Raw genomic sequence first — 17,759 nt, forward strand, 5'->3', positions numbered from 1 at the left:
CTGTCCCCTTCACTGGTGTGATGTGACCACCTGTCTCAAAGTTCTGCTGCTGTAACTTCTCACAGTGAGGACTGCAGCAGAGAACTGGGAACTAATTCTTTCTCCCCTAAATTGCTTTTTGTCAGGATATTTTATCACAGCAACAAAAATGCAGCTAGAAGAGATATGGATCAATAGAATGAAATATTATTCACAACAAACAAAAGACTACCGTGTCAGCAAAAGGCATGAGTATGTACTTCTGAGTGAAAGAATGAAGACAGGAAAGGTTTTCACTGAAAATTCCAATTATACAACATTCTTGAAAGTGTATTAAATAAAGTAAGACTTAGTGGCAGCTAGAAGGTTGGGGAAGAAAGGAGAGCTGAATGAGGGTTCACACATGAGTTCTTTTAGGGCAATTAAACTATTCTAGATCACTCAGTAATTGTGAATGCATGGCACTGTGTCTTTTTAAAAAGCATTTACCACCAGAACATAAAGAGCGAAAATCAACGTTCGTAGATCTTTTGAAAAACTCACTAAGAGACTGAGGAATCCTGCATATGAAATGCAGAAATGTGGCGAGACCATCCAGATGTACAGCAAATGCGGAGTGCAAGCTTGTGAAATAGAAACAGATGAAAAGGTGCCCAAACTCTCTCTCTCTGAAAAATGGGGCCTGAAAGACCAAAGGCAACAGGAACTAAACATGAGGACTACATTGCAGGTGACCAAAGTGTCTTCTATGGGTTAGCAACACTGTCTGTGTGCCGTGCAAATGAGGAGTTAAGTAAGGAGATGGCAGAGGGTGAAAGAAGGCTAGAACATGACAGATAAGCAAGAGGGTTAGGCCACAGGGTCCACGTGGGGCGGTGGAGTACAGGCAGACACATGAGTGTGTGCAAACTCAATTTTGGGTCATACAGAGAAGGTTACATATAGGCACACTTACAGACATGTCCATAAGGGGTTAGTACAGGCACACACATTTCTTTTCCTAGTGGAAATTGCACCTGGCTTCCAGATGCTGATGTTAAATGCCACTCTCCAGTAACAGGAATCAGGGCTCCTTGGAGACAAGCCTGATTCAAAGCTTGGGTTGGAAATATAGAAGAAATCAAAACGAGAAGATATGCCTGGCAAGAGACACAGAACAAATCCCACAGTGACAGAAATGAGGCAAAGGGAGGCAGGTACCAGCTAAGAGACCATCGCGTGGCCAAAATGAGAAAGTGGAGTCAACCCAATAAAGTTCACTGAAATCTACCTCAAAGTATAAAACCAAAACCCACTTTTATCAGTCTAATGCTGATACAGATGTGCGTGAGTAAAAGAGAAACAGATCCATCTCCCCTGCAGAATAACATGGACCATGTAGGCCCATGGGCTGCCCGCAGTGAGGCAAAGCAAGGCTCCCCACTCCTCAGATGGAGACTATGCAGAGTTTCTTCCTCATAAAAGCAACAGTTGGCCAGAGGGAGAGGAAGTGACTTTACAAAAACAGAAAACTCAGACCAACACTGCCTTAGCCAGGGAGGGATGTGAGCATCGACAGCGCGGTCAGTACGCAAGCTAACCCCGTGATGTAATGAAAATGGCACGCTAACCCTGCCATCCTCGCCATCCTTCTCCCAAGAGTGTGCAATTCAGTCTGATCATGGGAATATCATGAGCTCAACTCCAACTGGTGGATAAGCTACAAAATGCCAGACCAGTGTGCTTCAGCACTGCCAAGATCATCTCAAACAGGAAGCAGGAGAAGTGTCACAACTAGAAGCTGACGAAGGAGGCTAATGTAACGCGTGGAATCCTGGGACAGGAAAAGAAAATTAGGTAAAAACTAAAGAAATGTGAATAAAGTGGATAGAGTTGGACTCTTCTTAATAAGATCATACCAAGCCTGGTTCACTTCAAACATACCACACTCACGAAAGGTATCCCTGAAGGGGTGGTGTAGACAGAAAAAAAAAAATCTCTGTACCATCCTTGTAATTTTTCTGCCAATTTGGAGCTATGCTAAAATTAAAAGGCTTATTTTTTCTTAATTCCCTCTTATTTTTTTCAAGTAGGGAAAACCAAGAACAAAATTAGACATAGTGAGAAGACACACAAAACGGAAAATGACTAATAAGATACTGATCTGAGATGCTGCGTTAGTGGGGCTTTTCTTATTGTGTACGTGGAGACTTTAAGTCTAGAGTGAGGGAGTCCTGCCCAAACTGACTCCAGAAGAACCAGCAAATGGGAGGACAGTGGGCATGAGAGGTGTCAGGAAGAGTCAGAGAACCAGCAAACAGGGGGACGGGACGGTGAGCATGAGAGACACTGGGGAGAGTCAGAGAACCAGCAAACAAGAGGACGGTGGACATGACAGATGCCGAGAAGGAAACAGTCAGAGAATGCTTCTAAGATGATCTGAGCCAGACGGGTTTCCCAGTGAAATTGTTCAGACTTTCAGGGAACAGATAATCCCCATGTTATGTAAACTATTTCAAAGCATAGAAATAAATGGGTGGCCATGACCACTCATTTTCTGAAGCTGACATAACAAAGCACATATACCCCCTATTCGCACTCCCACCCTCAAACTACAACATCTGTGCAAGCACATGCAAATGCTCACACACGTACACACACACACTACTCCAACTCCCACCCTCACACTACAACATCCGTGCATGCACATACAAATGCTCACACACGTACACACACACAACCTAATCCTGCCGCATTTTGTTTCTACTTGTTTACTTATTTGTTTGTTTATGTGCATAGATGTGTATATATGCTGGGCATGCTCAAGTCACAGTGCACATGTGGCTGTCAGGGGACAACTTAAGGGAGCTCGTTCTCTCCTTCAGCCATGCAGGCACTGAGACGGAACTCGGTTTATCAGGCTTGGCGGCCAGTACCTCAACCCACTGAGCCATCTCTCTGCCTCTAATCCTGCTTTATAGAAACAAAACTTCTGAATAAATCTGAGTAAATTCAATCATTCAAATCGGTACCAACTAAAATAATAATCTTCCACAAGCAAGAAGGGTTGACCTAGGAGTAAAAGATAGATTCATTGTTTAAATCTGTTAATTTAAAAATGTTAATTTTATCAAGAAAGAAATCCATAATAATTTAATTAGGTGTTGAAATTGGTTGAATAATCTTCAACACTAAACCTATGGTTAGTGTTGAGAATGAGAACAATTATTGAAGAAGACAAAAAAGTAACATTTTTTTCTGGTTGATATGTTTAAAATTAACAAAATCCAAGGCATACAACTAAAGATAATCAGAATGAATAGCATTATATAATTAATTACAAAATATTATGCAACCAAGTATAATTAAAAATTACAATATAGTTAATCATAAATTTATAAAAACTCTTTTCTCCATATCACTTAGACCTTGGGGAAATATGCCAAAGTAGTCCCCAATTGAGGTAGCAATAGCAAAGAGCTCTACAAAATCAATAAATCTGCTAATAAATATGTGAAACCTGCCAATTCCCTGGTACACGAAAGAGCCTATGTTAGACACCATATTCTTTTTACTATTGTCTAGCAATCACGAAAATGCTAACTATAACCCAATCTATTGAGTATTCATTCCCTGTAGTAAGGGATACAAGCTGCCTCGTTGTAAGGATGCATATGTATTCTACAGTGGAATTCGTGGAATTCATGAGAAACTTAAGAAGTCTGTCAAAGGTGAGCAGGGAACTAAGATCTCCCAGGAAGCGCTGTGAGAGATTTTAGGAGCTGCCTCAGGCTCCTCCTTGGAGCCTTCAGATGGCCATCAGCTTGTGACAGGAGGAAACCTCGTCAGAACCGCCCAGCCACACTTCTCCAAATGGATGAAATTCCAAGAGAAGATTTGCTTGTTTTTTAATATACCAGGTTATGAGGTTAATTTGTTATACACAACAGGTAAACTCATACAATTATACCACAGGGAAATAAGGATAGCAGGAAGAGAGAGAGAGAGAGAGAGAGAGAGAGAGAGAGAGAGAGTGTGTGTGTGTAAAACTAAATGGTGCAGGAGAGAAATGCTGAAGACTAGACTACTAAGAGAAGAAAAAGCGAGCTGCTGCCGGGCAGAACGGAGTCTCCTCTGAGCCGGGCAGAACGGAGTCTCCTCTGAGGAGCTGTTACTCAGGGAAGACCTCTAGGAATCAGGCGGCACTAACTGTAGGTGCATAATTTAAATTCAAGCCAAACTAGGTCCCCTGCTAAGAGCTTTGGGCCTTTAAGAACAGGTTGTGACTAGATGCTGCCACCCAGTGGCTGATGTACAAATATTTGGCACTTCTGTGGTCACAGCAAGGGAAGACCCTACTTTCCTAAGGACACAGACACTCTCTGTGGTTAGACACCAGTGTGCCAGCTAGTTTTATGCCCACTTGACATAAGCTAGGAAGAAGGAAATCCTAACTGAGAATGCCTCCGTCACTCGGCCTACTTTCGCATTCTGAGCTCTATTACACTGCCCAACTGCCCCCCTCAGTGTTGCCTTTCCCCTTCTCCTGGGCCTTTTTCTAGTTCCCTGACCTCTGCACACACTCACTCCCACATAAACACACACATATAAAAAGTAGGATCTAGGATCAGCATAGGAACAAGGAAGTGTACTCTTTGTCTTTCTGAGACTGGGCGACCTCCCTGGAAATCAGCTCCTTTCTGGAAAACTTCACTTTTTTTTACTGCTCAATAAAACCCCACTGTGTGCATAAACTGCATTTTCATTATATGTTCACCTTTTGATGGACAGCCAGACTGATTCCTTTTCTTGTTGTCATTAGAGCCGCAGAAAACGCAAGTGTGTGTGTATTTCTACGTAAGAACAGGAGTCTTTGGGGCAGACGTCCAGGAGTGGTGTCGCTGGGCTATAGGGCAGTCCTGGTTGGACTTTCTGAGGCACTTCCACCCTGATTCCACAGTGGCTTCACCAGTTTATACCCAGACCAGTGGGGAAGAGTTCCTCCTTCCCCACATCCTCCCCAGTACCTGTCATTTGCTTTCTCTAGGACAGTCACTCTGAGAGTGTGTGAGACAGAATACCTAAGTCATTTTCATGGATATTTCTGCAGTGATTAAGGATGCTGAACACTTTAACAAATATTTACTAGTCATTTGTACTTCTCCTTTTGAGAATATCTGTCCTGCCCCCCCCCAAAAAAAGTGTCTCCTGGTCTGCAGGCTCTCTGTTCTGTTCAGTTTGTAGTTAGTTCCTTTCATTGTGTCAAAGATTTTAATTTATTTGAATATATATTTGTTCATTTCTCATGTGCATGTATGTGCATGTGTGTGGTATTGTGTGGTGTGGGGAGATCAGAGGACAACTTGCAGGATCGGTTCTCTCCACCTACCAAGAGGGTTCTGGAGCTTGAACCCAGGTCTTCAGGCTTGGATGCAAGTGCCTTTACCCACGGAGCCATCTCATTGGCCCATCAAGTGTTTTTAGTTTCTCAAAATCCCATTGTCAATTCTTGGGTCTATTTTCTATGGTATTGGGTTCCATTCAGAACACTCCTTCAATGCCTGTATCCTAAAGTGTCCCTAGCAGTTGCAGTGCTGTGGGTTTAAACTAGGGACTTGGATCTGCTTTGAATTGATTTTTGTGTGGGATGAGAGACATGGGTCTAGTCTCATTCTTCTGCAGATGGCTATCATGTTTTGCCAGGATTAGTCATTTAACAGGCTGTCCTTTTTCCAGCGTATGTTTTATCACTTTCATTAAAACCAGCAGAGACTTGGGAAAGTTCACTGACAAAGAAATCCCTCAATCTAGATGGGGCAATGCAGACGGAGCACCCAGACTCTTAGGAGAAAAGTCTGGTGCACAATAGTAATGAGCATACCTAAAGCTTTAAGCAGGAACATCAAAGTGCCATATCTTTAAATGCTATTTCATCACAGAAAAGGCAATATGCATGCTGGGAGAGATATATTCAGCAGAAACACTGACAACAATAAAAGAAATTCTTGACTGGAAAAAAAAAAAACAATCATTCAAGGTTCTGAGCTCTCAGTGCTGGACCCAGAAAGGAGCAAGTGTGAAGAGACTTTCTCCCTCAAACCACACCTCCACCAGAACTCTTGCAGGAGCCTGAATCAGGCATTTGGGTTCTGATATGTTAAACCCAGCCTTCTCACAGAACTCAGAGGCCCTGCTTAGAGCAGCCCTACCTACACAAAACTGGAGTATCACCTATGTGACGTGTGGAACAGGAGTCTGAAACAATCCTGCTGTAAAAGAAGGGAGGAAAGGAGGAAGGATAGGAGAGACAGGGAAACAAAAAAAAAATCAAAGTAAGAAAGAAGCAAACTAGCTGGCCTCTAAAGGTAGGGCTGTGAGATAACAAGAAATAGGCAAACCAGCAATAGATTTTTACAAAGGGGTGCCACAGGACTGAGAGATCTCTGGTGAGACCTTGCTGTACACTTAAAAGATTTGCCACTCAAATTTGTTTAATAAAATGCTGATTGGCCAGTAGCCAGGCAGGAAGTATCGGTGGGGTGACCAAACTAACAATGATGGGAGTCAGAGGAGTCTCTCCAGCCAGACACAGAGGGAGCAGGAGATGAATGTGTTATACTAATAAAGGTACCACCATGTGGCAAAGTGTAAATAAGAATATGGGTTAACTTAAAGCGTAAGAGCTAGTTAGGAATAAGCCTCAGCTATTGGCTGAGCATTTATAATTCATATTCAACCTCTGAGTTGGTTATTTGAGAACTGGTGGCGGGAAAGAAACATCTGCTTACAAGACCTCAGCAGGGAGAGGACTGAGGTTATGAAGTAGCATCTAGAGGATCTAAGAGGACAGGAAATGAATGCAAAGACACCCAGGCTGGCTTCAGTGTTTCCTCTGCCCTCTCCCTCTCTCCCCTGTAGATAGATACAACCCTGAAAACACTAAAACAGACCTACCCTCAGACACTTCCCTCCAGTCCTATCTAATGTGATCATCTCTTCCTCTGAAATGCGCCAACTCACAGAGAAAAGGGGCAGCACAGGCCAATCTGGGATAAGAGGGCTTAGCGGCCTCCCTCTGCTTACCAGCTGTTCCTGCAGATTCCGAAGTCAAACACAAAAACTTTTTCGTATTTTCCAACTCCTCGTCATTTTCCAAGTCTTCAGTACTTTTTGCAGACTGATGGAAGAAGAGTTTAAGTTTAAATATGAAAAAGAAAGGTAAAAATACCTGTCCGTTCTTATTTCAACCCAGTTCTCAATTGGGTATGTACACGGAGGGGTCATTCATTTGCATTCCTTTGCATAGGAAATCTGCTACAATTTCCTGTTTCTCCAAAATTCCAGAAAAGAACTTACATACAGCCCGGCGGTGGTGGCGCACGCCTTTAATCCCAGCACTCGGGAGGCAGAGGCAGGCGGATCTCTGTGAGTTCGAGGCCAGCCTGGTCTAGAAGAGCTAGTTCCAGGACAGGCACCAAAAACTTCAGAGAAACCCTGTCTCGAAAATCAAAAAAAAAAAAAAACCAAGAACTTACATACATAGTGTTATAGTTTAAAGTATCTTCATATATGTGTATATGTGTGTGTGTCTATATAGAGAGATGCATAGGTACATACAAATATATATTGAGTTACGTGTGTGTGTGTGTGTGTGTGTGTGTGTGTATTGAGTTATCCACAGGTATCCCACCAAACTGAAATTTCAAAATTGTCCTCATGTTTTATTATGCTTCTAATTGTAATTCTTAGTTTTATACAAATTAAAATTTGTTTTGTGTTTCAGCAGAAAACAGACTTACTTTTTCTGCTAAATTATATAAAATCATCCTCTTGCTTAAATTTGACAGCAGTTTCTCTGCCACCCAGGAGGCCCATAAACGTATCCCTGCTCACTCCATTCTGACTCTTACTGCTTAGGGAGCTTCCTCTGAGGTTAGCCTGTGGCAAGGATGGCTGTCAGCAAGGGCCGTATGCTACCACAGAATCCCTTTCTCACAGTTGCTCTCCTCTGAGTCAGTGGCTCTGAGACTGTGCCAACATTTGTTCATCCGCAACCTCTTGATGCTATGGAGAACAAGAGACCAGCGAAGGCCACATTAAGTTGAAATCAGGCTCCAGAAATGCGGCAACAGGGAGGCAAATGGAGCCCAGCCCAGGCTGAGGCCATTTGTAACTTCTCAGGAGAGTCTGGGCAGCAAGTTATGTAGAGAGCCCCGTGACTCGTTTGTCCCAAAGGGTTACTTAATCAACAACACCAATAATGACTTAATGTTTTGTGAGTGCTTGTCTATTTCTCTGCAAACTATAAACTCAAAGGAGAAAAAGCAGATATACATCTTTGATAAAAATCGTCATCACATCCCTTCCTACTCAGATGCTAGCAAGAGAGGTTTGCTGGGCTTGCCCACAGGTAATGAGTGTGTCAGAAGGCTGAAATGTCACAGATCAATTACCCTCTCTGGCTCCAGAAAATATCCATCCCAACACACACACACACACACACACACACACACACACACACACACACACACTGCAAACACTTTTGCGAAACATATCAATAAGGCAGAACCACATCACCACCACCACAGGCCACACTTTTCTTACTATTTGAGGAAACTGACTTACAGTTCTCATCTTGAGTTCTTCCCACAGCTTAATCCTCATTTCTGCACCTTGCTTTTTAACTTCCTTCTCTCTGCTTTGTCTTTTGGCCAGTATCTTATCCAGTCTGTGCATCTTACGAATAGCGTTTAGGAGCTGAGCATCTGGCTCTTCCAGCTTGGAATCATCTGCATTGTGTTAAAGGGAGAAATCGATGTGAGGTTTGATAAAACAGCAAAGCTTTGCTTTGATTTTACTTCTTGTTCTTTCGTTCAACCAATACCATTGGTCAATGGTAACACTCAATACATTTAGTATCAATACTGATGGCCAATGGTAACACCTAATACATTTAGTATCAAGTACAAACTTCATGGACAAAGTAAGTGACTTCTTGAGCGTCTTCTCATATAACCGTACGATCACACTGAGAGGCAGACATTTATCTCTGTTCTACAGTGGGACCGCAGGACTCTTTAAAGGGGTAGTAAGTTATGGCACTGGGCACAGAAGTGGTTCTCTTATGATTTTAAGTCTCAAGTTGTTTCTCCTCCATCCTGCGAGATTGTCTATATCCAAACCTGCAAAATCCAAAGTAAAGACTGAGACACGGATGCTCTTTTAAACTGTTTCAGACTAACTGAAAGAGGAGACAGGTACCAGAGAACTCCAGTAGAGGGCAGGTCACGCTGGGTAGGTATTCACACAGAGTGGGTAAACAAACTGATTCCATATCCACACACATGCCTTTTTCTGCTCTCTCTCTCTCTCTCTCTTTGGTTTTCTGAATGACATAAAGATGTTTGTGACAGCCGGGCGGTGGTGACGCACACCTTTAATCCCAGCACTTGGGAGGCAGAGGCAGGTGGATCTCTGTGAGTTCGAGACCAGACTGGTCTACAGAGCTAGTTCCAGGACAGGCTCCAAAGTCACAGAGATATCTTATTTGAAATGCAGGACTTTAGAGGTTTTCTCATTCAGGGCTTAACTGACAACGTAACAACTAATGATAATCACAGCACCTGTCATGGGTAGACTTGCCCAATGGGCACAATGCAAAGTGATTTACTCATATGCCCTGGCCAGTCTCATGCAGCCCAATGCATTCTCTCTTCCTTTTGATTAGTAAACTGAGGCAAATTTGTATCTGAATTACATGCATATTCAAAGTGTTCTAACTAGTAAACAAACAGTAAGCTCCACCCACATGTGTCTGACTCCGTAGTGTGAGCACTTAGCTACCAGCTACCCCCTGTGAAAACTGACAAACTCAAAATGGGCGCCAATGCTCCAGTACTAAGTCTTAGAACTCCCAGGTCAGATCATTTGAAAAGGAGCGTCATGCTAAGTGAGAACCCAGAGTCAGTGATGTTTGCCTATAACGTACATCTCTACCTTTTTAAGAGAAAAAGAGGGAAGACATCAAAAGAGAATATCAACCTAATAAAGAGGTTACTAAGATGATGCTGTTTGCAAACTCAAATATAATAGCTTCTAGTTTAATTCCCAGCTACCAGTCCTGGCATTCTCAGGCTCACGGTCCATAGTTAGTTCATATGCCAGGTCGTATTTTGAACAAACTCACACAATATGAAAAAATATATAAAGAGATGCTGGGCACAGCCAGTTAGCTAATTTCAGCAACCCCGTTAGCTGTGTAACAACTGCAGCCCCCTACAGTTTGGTGCCAGGGTCTGGACTGGCAGTTCAGCCTAAGCAGCTGACTCACCATTACTTCTGGATCATCACTCCCAGAGCGTTTTACCAGGGCAGGAGGCCAAAATGCAGGTGGCACCTCAGTGTGGGATTAAAATAGTGTTCACCTCCCAGGGTCTCTGCGAGAGTCTCGGAGACACCCACATCCCCAGAGGTCTGCAGCTCACAACTGAGAACTGCTGTTCTAACTCAGTCCGACCAGAATTAGTTCAATATCATGAGAAAAAGAGCTCCTAAGACATCAGGATCAGTCACCATCACTGGGAGTACCCTTAACGGGTACTCCTAAGACATCAGGATCAGTCACCATCACTGGGAGTATCCTTAACGGGTACTTAGAAATGGCCTAACACATCTCACTCTGCAACATTAGCCAGCAAAACTGACCCGTGAACCACGCCATGCAATACAGAAATACTCCCCCTTAATGAATGTAATATGAGCAAAATAATAATCTTATCAAGTAACATGTTTTGTTATATTTCTAAATGTATTCAAAGACTAAAAAACATGATTAATTTCTTACCAAAAGTATGTTTCCTTTTTGGCTTATTGCTTATACTTAGCTGAAAAAGTATAGTTCTAATATTTTAAATATAGTATCTGCGATTATCATCAGCCACTCACCCAGCGATCACCCCACCTGAAGGCTCGGGGACCATCGGTTGAGCCAAGTTGAGGTCTTCATCTGAGCCCTCTCTGGCTGGGTCTGTGTGCTCAGAGTCGTCTGCCCACTTACAGTCGTGACTATTTCTTCTTCCTTCCACACTACTGCTGGATGAGTGGTCCTCCTTATTAGAATTCAACTTGTTGACCATGTCAATCTGAAAATAATTTTCAACAAAAGAATTTCCAAATTACAATGCTCACACTCAGAGACACTTAAAAGGATAATATGTTTTCTTAAAACTTCACATATCGTAGCCTTTAGCATTAATGAAAGCCCTATGGAGATGTGTAAATACCCACACCAGCACTGGAGTTCTAGAAACGTTAACTTCACTGAAAATTAAATTGATACCATTGCCCCCCATCTTAAGTAATAATGGGGAAGAGTTGAGACTGGCCCCAAAGAGCCTTGTTCGGGAGACAGGAGCACTGCTCCCTGCTGTCCACAGCAGCAGCCCTGTCCCCTGGCCTGCTGCTGAGCAAGCTGAAGGACTCAGAAGCGGTTCTAAATTGTGAATGAGATCTGTTTCTAATGAGAGTCTTCTAATGAGACGCACATGCTGGGTGAATCTCACTCTCCTATTTTATTTCCACTCCCCTTTGCGCTTCAGCAAACTTCACTATGAAAACAGCAGTTTGGCCCCGCCATGCTTTCCTGAGAGAGGGCAAAAAGGGACATTCTCGGATGGGTCAAGAGAAATCAGTTGCAAACCTCCAAAATCCACCCAGGACAAAGGGAGGCACAGTGAGGTGAACACACCCAGGAAGAGCTGAGTTCTCAAAGAAACTCTCTCCACAGAGGGGAGCCGTCTACTCCAGCCCCCCAGCCTCAACCGCTGGGAAGGACCCACATGTGGGATACGCCACCACAGCGATGGGCAGCCCTAGGACCACTCTCAAGGCAAAAGGGACTCTAAGAATAAACAAGTGCGCAACACAGGGTCTCTTCATAACACAGGGTCTCTGTTGTTAAGCACTGTGGCCAGCAAGTTAGCAGGCCAAAAGCTTTGGGGAGTTCTCCTGTCTCCAACACGCCCCCACCTCACCACAGACACACTGGACATACCGATGTACACTGGCACACCAAGATTTATGTGGTTCTGGGGCCTCAAGCTCAGGTTCTCACAGTACATGGCAAGCAGTTTACCTGAACCATCTATTTTTAAATACTGAGCCATTTTCATAGTAAATGTCAGTGGGTGTATATTAGATACTGGAATACAAAGTTTCCTTATGAAGCCAAACAACACACAACAAAGTTTAACACAGATTTTAAGAAAGCATACCCAAAAATAAAGAAGGTAGTGGGGAGGAGGAGAAAAGAACTTAGCATGCACATCCTGAACAATCTATGGAAAAGTCAGGAACCTATGAATACCGTCTGAAGACAAAATGGGAGTCAACCTTGGTCTCTTCAATAATTGTGGCAGAGAGCTCAATTCCTTTCCAAATGAAAGATTACCTTGAAGGCCCCTGGTTCTGGCGAGAGCACCTCCAGAGAAGCATTGGAACTTCTGCTGCCAGGACATGATCGTGAACTTGAGGCTGGTTTTGAAATTCCATCTAGGTTTCCCTTTATAATATCCATTGACATCCTAATCCAAGCCAAAAGAATTAAGAAGCAAGTGATTTAGAGGTCTAAATGTCTCCTTGATCAGTCTAGGCTTCCAGACAATGACTCAGAACATATTCACTACCACAGTCACATACTTAAGCAAGCGCTCCTCAGTGTCATCAAGAGAATCTTAGTACATGGATTATGCGTCAGGTACCAACAGCAGTTAAAGCGGGATGCAGATGTGAACGCTGTCTCACTGTCTTGATGCAGGAAAACAAAAACAAAAATGTGCTACCTTGCTCTTCCGCAGGACACTCCAAGGACACCTCTCTAACCCTAACCCCCTGCATCATAAGGACTTGCTAAGGCCTCCAGCCTGCCTCCTTCCAGCCTTCCTGCTCCAGATAGGTCACATTTTTTGGAGCACTTTCCTCCACAGCACAGCCCTCACTTAGTCATCCCTCCCCTCCTGAAGTCCACAGTTTTGCTTCTGACTGACACAAGTCTGTCCTTTATTACAGGACAGACTTGCATTATCTGCTTGTGTTTTGTCAACTGCCTCCTTAACCACTTTGCATGAGACTCTCCACGGGCTGTCTTCATCATCGCCACTGTATGTCTAGTGCGAAGTCTGGAAGTGAGACTAGCTCACACTGGGCAGAACGGCTTGAACTAGTGGGAGAAGACAAACACTGTGGATGGACCCTTCCAAACCATGCCCTTGATAACGACCCTCACAGATCCGCTGGGGATAGGGGAACAATCAGAAGAAACTGAAAATCCCACTCAAATATGAATGAATATGTAGGCACTAAGACTGCAATGTCCCTCCTCATTCTACAAAACTGCCTTTCATTCAGTTTGTGAGCCTCAGACTCAGAGTCCAAAGAGGCTCGGCACCCCAAAGGAAGCTCCGACATTGACGAGCTGAAGCTGCTCACTGAGGAATGACATGGCCTGGCCTCCAGCTGCCCCATGTGCCACTGCTGCTGACTGCAGAGAACAGTTGGCCAACCCTTCCCACTCAACAACTGAAAGGCATTGATGTCAACATTATTCACACGGTGTAAAAGGGCCGGGGCTCGCTCAGGAAGGGCCTGACATGGTTACTGTGGGATGATGGATCACCCTGGCCCCGTCACGTCACCACCAAAAAGCATAAGTCACTAAAAGGCCAAATGTCTTCTCCATGCCCTTAGCATCCTGTCAAGGGGGACTTACTGAAGCCTGAGAGGAGTGGGGAGTGAAGCATGTGGCAGAGCCAATATGATACATATCCAAAAAAGGCTAGGGCACAGGGACCCAGCCGTGTCATGGATCAGTTAAAAGACCCCAGAAATCTTTCCATTTGCTTCAAAATCTGCTCTGTTACTATTATGTTCCCTCCCAAGCATATCAAATTAAATAAATCATGGTTCACAGAAAATGTAACTGACACAGACTGTCTGTGTATTTCACCATCTGGAAAAGAAGTCAAAATAAAGACCATTGTTCTGGGAGCTTATAGATGTATTGTGTGTTTAAGGAACCACTTGTCATACAGAAATCCCACATGAAAAATGAAGAGCTGTACAAGAAAGCAACCAAACAGTGTGTGCTTAGTTATATGAGTACTGAGTATGAATTTAACCAATACCATGCCTTCACTGAGTGTATGGGGGTGGGGAACAGTATCCAAAAGGACGGGTGTAGAAGAATCTATTATAATAGGAAATTGGAGAGGATATCCAAAATTGATAAAAGCCAAAACAAGAGCTAATTAAGAGTTCAAGATGGCTGCCTCTAGAGGCTGTGACCGGGAACTTCTCTATTCCACTTCACAGTTTAACACTTGGGCCATATTATTTTGGTAAAAGCAAAAGCTATTGCTAAAAGCAATATATAGTTGGCAAAGAAATCACTGATGTGCTAAGCATCATGGTGATTTGAATGCGAACACCCCCAGAAGCTCTTCTGTTGAACTACTTGGTCCACAGTTGGTAAAAACATTTGGGAAAGATTAGGAGGCGTAGCCTTATCGGAGGATGTGTTTTGCGAGAGAGGGGGCACCCTTTGAAGTTTCAATAAACTCTCTTCATTCCCTCTTAGCTCTCTCTGCCTTCTACTTTCAGACTAAGACGTGGCTCTCAGCTGCTCCTGCTGCCATGCCCTTTGCTCTGCCGTCATGGACTCGCCCCTTCTGAGCCTGTAAGTCCATTGAAGGCTTTCTTTTACAAGTTGCCTTGGTCATGGTTCTTTGTCAGAGTAACAGAAAAGTAACTAAGACAGAAGCTGGTACTAAGGAATGGATTATTTCTGGGACAGGTCTGACTATACTGTGTTTTGGAGGAACTGGAAGATTCCGGGACTCTAGACTAGGAAAATCATTGAACTTTGTAAGCGGAGCTTATCTGGCCATCATAGCAGGAGGGAGGAAGACAAAGGGCTGAGAGCATGTAGTCTGTGGAGGCCCACAAACCTCCAGAGCTTCCAGGGGGAACAGTACTAGCCAACTGGGCCACAGCACATTCTTAGGATATGCAAAGGATGCGGACGCTTTCTGCCCTTGCCCTAAACATTTGCTTATGGCAACATTGAAAAGGAATGGATTCGTTTCCTTGGCAGAGGAGATTTCAGGTCAGCCTAATATTGCTTGTCGTGTGGTTATTAGTAATCACTCTTAGGCAGGTCTACTGTGAAAAGAGCAACTGGTACGAACAGAGTTTTTATTCCAGACATTTCCTCGTTTAAAGATACACAATGCACATTTTCTTACGGTATTACAGGAATCAAATTAAAATATCAGACACCTTATAATAGTCAGTGAAGTAGATATGTGACCAGGTTCCAATGGTAGCAAATAGCTGCTCATACATGCCAATGTTTTGTACCGTTGTTTTGATCAGCTCATGTAGTTAGCACATGATCTTCTCTGATGAGGTAAAACCGCCCGTTTCCCTAGATTGATTTGTTGCCAATCTGGTTGTCTGAAAAGCCTGTTCATATTCTCCAGCCTGACAGATGTTCAGAGGTTTGGTTTACGTTTCTTCCATCATAGGAAAAGCGGAGTTCCCGGCCAATGTCTACCAGCCCTCTTCCTATTTTCACTTTTTTCTGCATCATGACTATGTGCGGTTTACAGTCTAAGCTACTGACTAGTTCTCTAGACCTCAGTGGCAAGAAGGTTCAGAAAGATGGACTAAGGCAGAGGGTTTCCAGCTGGGACTGTGATTTCCCTGAGACTCCACAGGCCCTCCCAGACATAGCCACGCCCCTGTAGCCACGCCCTGCTATGGCCTGGGCGGACAGGCCACACCCACCGCGATGGCCCCGTCCCTGGGCACCAAGTCCGCCCTCTGCCCCTAGTGGAGGCCCGACAGGACTCTGCCCGTCCACACAGCTACCGACCTCTGCCCGTGGTCCGTGCGGTCCCTCACCTTCCCGGTGGGGACGAAGGCTAGACGCCTAGGCACTAACTGGCGCCGCTGACATCCAAGCGTCATCCACTTCCCCTCGAAGGGGACGGGTCTTTCCCGCCACCACCACCTCTGTGGAGATGAGAGATGCCGCGGTCCCAAGCCCGCTGCCTCAAAGAACGCTGTTGCCCTGGCAACTAGAAGCGCGCGCGCTCTCGGTCTCGCGAGAGGTGTAAAGGGCTGTCCCGTCGGAGAGGGGCACTGGGGACCGGAGAGCGCAAGGAAGACTGCCGAAGCGGTGGGGGTGGAGGTTGTGAGACTAAGGCCGCCTATAACCTTTATTGAATGTTCTCGGTGAGGAATGGTTTGTTCCTATTTAGGCTGGTCTCCGGAACGAGGATCCCGCTGTTCACGTGGCTCTGACCGGCTCCTCGGATGTCCTACAAGTCAGTTGTCCTCTTAGATCTCAGTTACCTCCCGTATCGCTGTCATCTCCTCCTTGCAAAACTGATGTGCAGCTCAGAGATGTCGTACGTGAAAGTCTTGTCAAATTCGGACAGGTGTGTGTGTGTGTGTGTGTGTGTGTGTGTGTGTGTGTGTGTGCGTGCGTGCGTTTTGTAAGGACTGGGCTGCAGTAAAATATAGAGGATTATCATGGCTTTATACGCCTTCATAATTACTCAAAATTCCTCTGTGCGCAGCGCATAAGGACTCGCTGCCTGGATCGCCAAACTGGTGTTCTTTCTTCATCCCCGGGACTTTGCAACACCTATTGTGTTCCGGTCTGAATAGCCCTTGATTGTTTACAAGGTGTTTTTACGCCCAGCGCCCCTTAATGCTCCCGCCTTTGGATAAGTACAGTATTTCTTCAACCTTTTTCGTCAGAACAAATGAGTATAAATTGAGTTGCCCAAAGAGCACAGCTGTAATCTAAAATAGAATAGGGTGTAAAAATCTGGCCGTAAATGTCCTCTGTGTGCTACTGGTCCTCTTTTTATCTGCAGGTCAGACGTCTCTCCTGAACCCCATTCCTTTATCGGACCTCAATAACGCATGACCCCTCAGCTCTGTGAGAACCTTCTCAAACTTAGCAGATCAAAAAAAAAAAAAAAATCAAGCCACTTTTCCATAGTCTCCTCTCTCCGCTCCACCCCCTCCTCCCAGGCTCAACTCGACAACTTTGGCACCGAGTCTCCGATTCTTCTTCCTTGCACGTGTGTTATAAATGCTACTGGTCTGCATTCAAATGTATCAGAATCCAAAGGCTTCTCACACCTGCAGGGTTCCCGCTTTCTCTTAGTTGTTTGCAATAATCTGCCTGTAGTCTCTTTGGTTCAACCTCCCCACCCCCCAACCCGCATCTTCTATATACTGGAAGCACAGCATCCTCCAGTATGTTCAGAACCTCTGTCCTTGGCTCCGTGTTCCCCATTACTCTCCTTTTTTCAGAATCCTTACACTGACCGCAGGTCCTAATGATCAAACTGTTTCCTCGCTGCCCTCCAGTCTTGCCGTCTCTTCCCGATAAATGTTGCCCCAGCCTCTGTTGCCCTAGTCTTCACTGTTAATGTTTCCACTGGACTTCTCAGGAAATTTATGTTTTTCCAAATCCCCCTTTTCTTAAAGTTTGGAGATCCAAAACAACGAAGAAAATATTCTGCTTCTGGATGAGAATTAACCCTTAGCAGCCTGCATAGAGATGTAACCGAAGGAATCCAGGGCACCGCTGCCAAAGCAAGAGCAGAAATTATGACGCTAAGTCACAAGTTGGGATCCCCACTTCCTGGGACCCAGGCGGAAACACCAGGGAGGGGCATGCAGTTTCATCTGTCCGTCTTTCTTAGAGCTGATATGTATTTGGG

General features: G+C 44.6%; 1 protein-coding gene across 1 annotated transcript in view; it reads right to left on the minus strand.

Annotated features, from left to right (window-relative positions):
* LOC101991587 (G-protein coupled receptor 176) overlaps positions 1 to 17,759 on the minus strand; it is a 180,242-nt gene that overhangs the window by 44,158 nt on the left and 118,325 nt on the right. Inside the window, exons 3-6 of the mRNA XM_026787743.1 lie at positions 12,407 to 12,539; positions 10,919 to 11,099; positions 8,584 to 8,747; positions 7,042 to 7,135 (exon numbers count right to left, since the gene is read on the minus strand). Of these exons, the coding sequence (XP_026643544.1) occupies positions 7,042 to 7,135; positions 8,584 to 8,747; positions 10,919 to 11,099; positions 12,407 to 12,539 (572 nt within the window). The remainder of the gene's footprint in view (positions 1 to 7,041; positions 7,136 to 8,583; positions 8,748 to 10,918; positions 11,100 to 12,406; positions 12,540 to 17,759) is intronic.

Source organism: Microtus ochrogaster, assembly GCF_000317375.1.
Source record: "Microtus ochrogaster isolate Prairie Vole_2 chromosome 14 unlocalized genomic scaffold, MicOch1.0 chr14_random_1, whole genome shotgun sequence".
NCBI lineage: Eukaryota > Metazoa > Chordata > Mammalia > Rodentia > Cricetidae > Microtus > Microtus ochrogaster.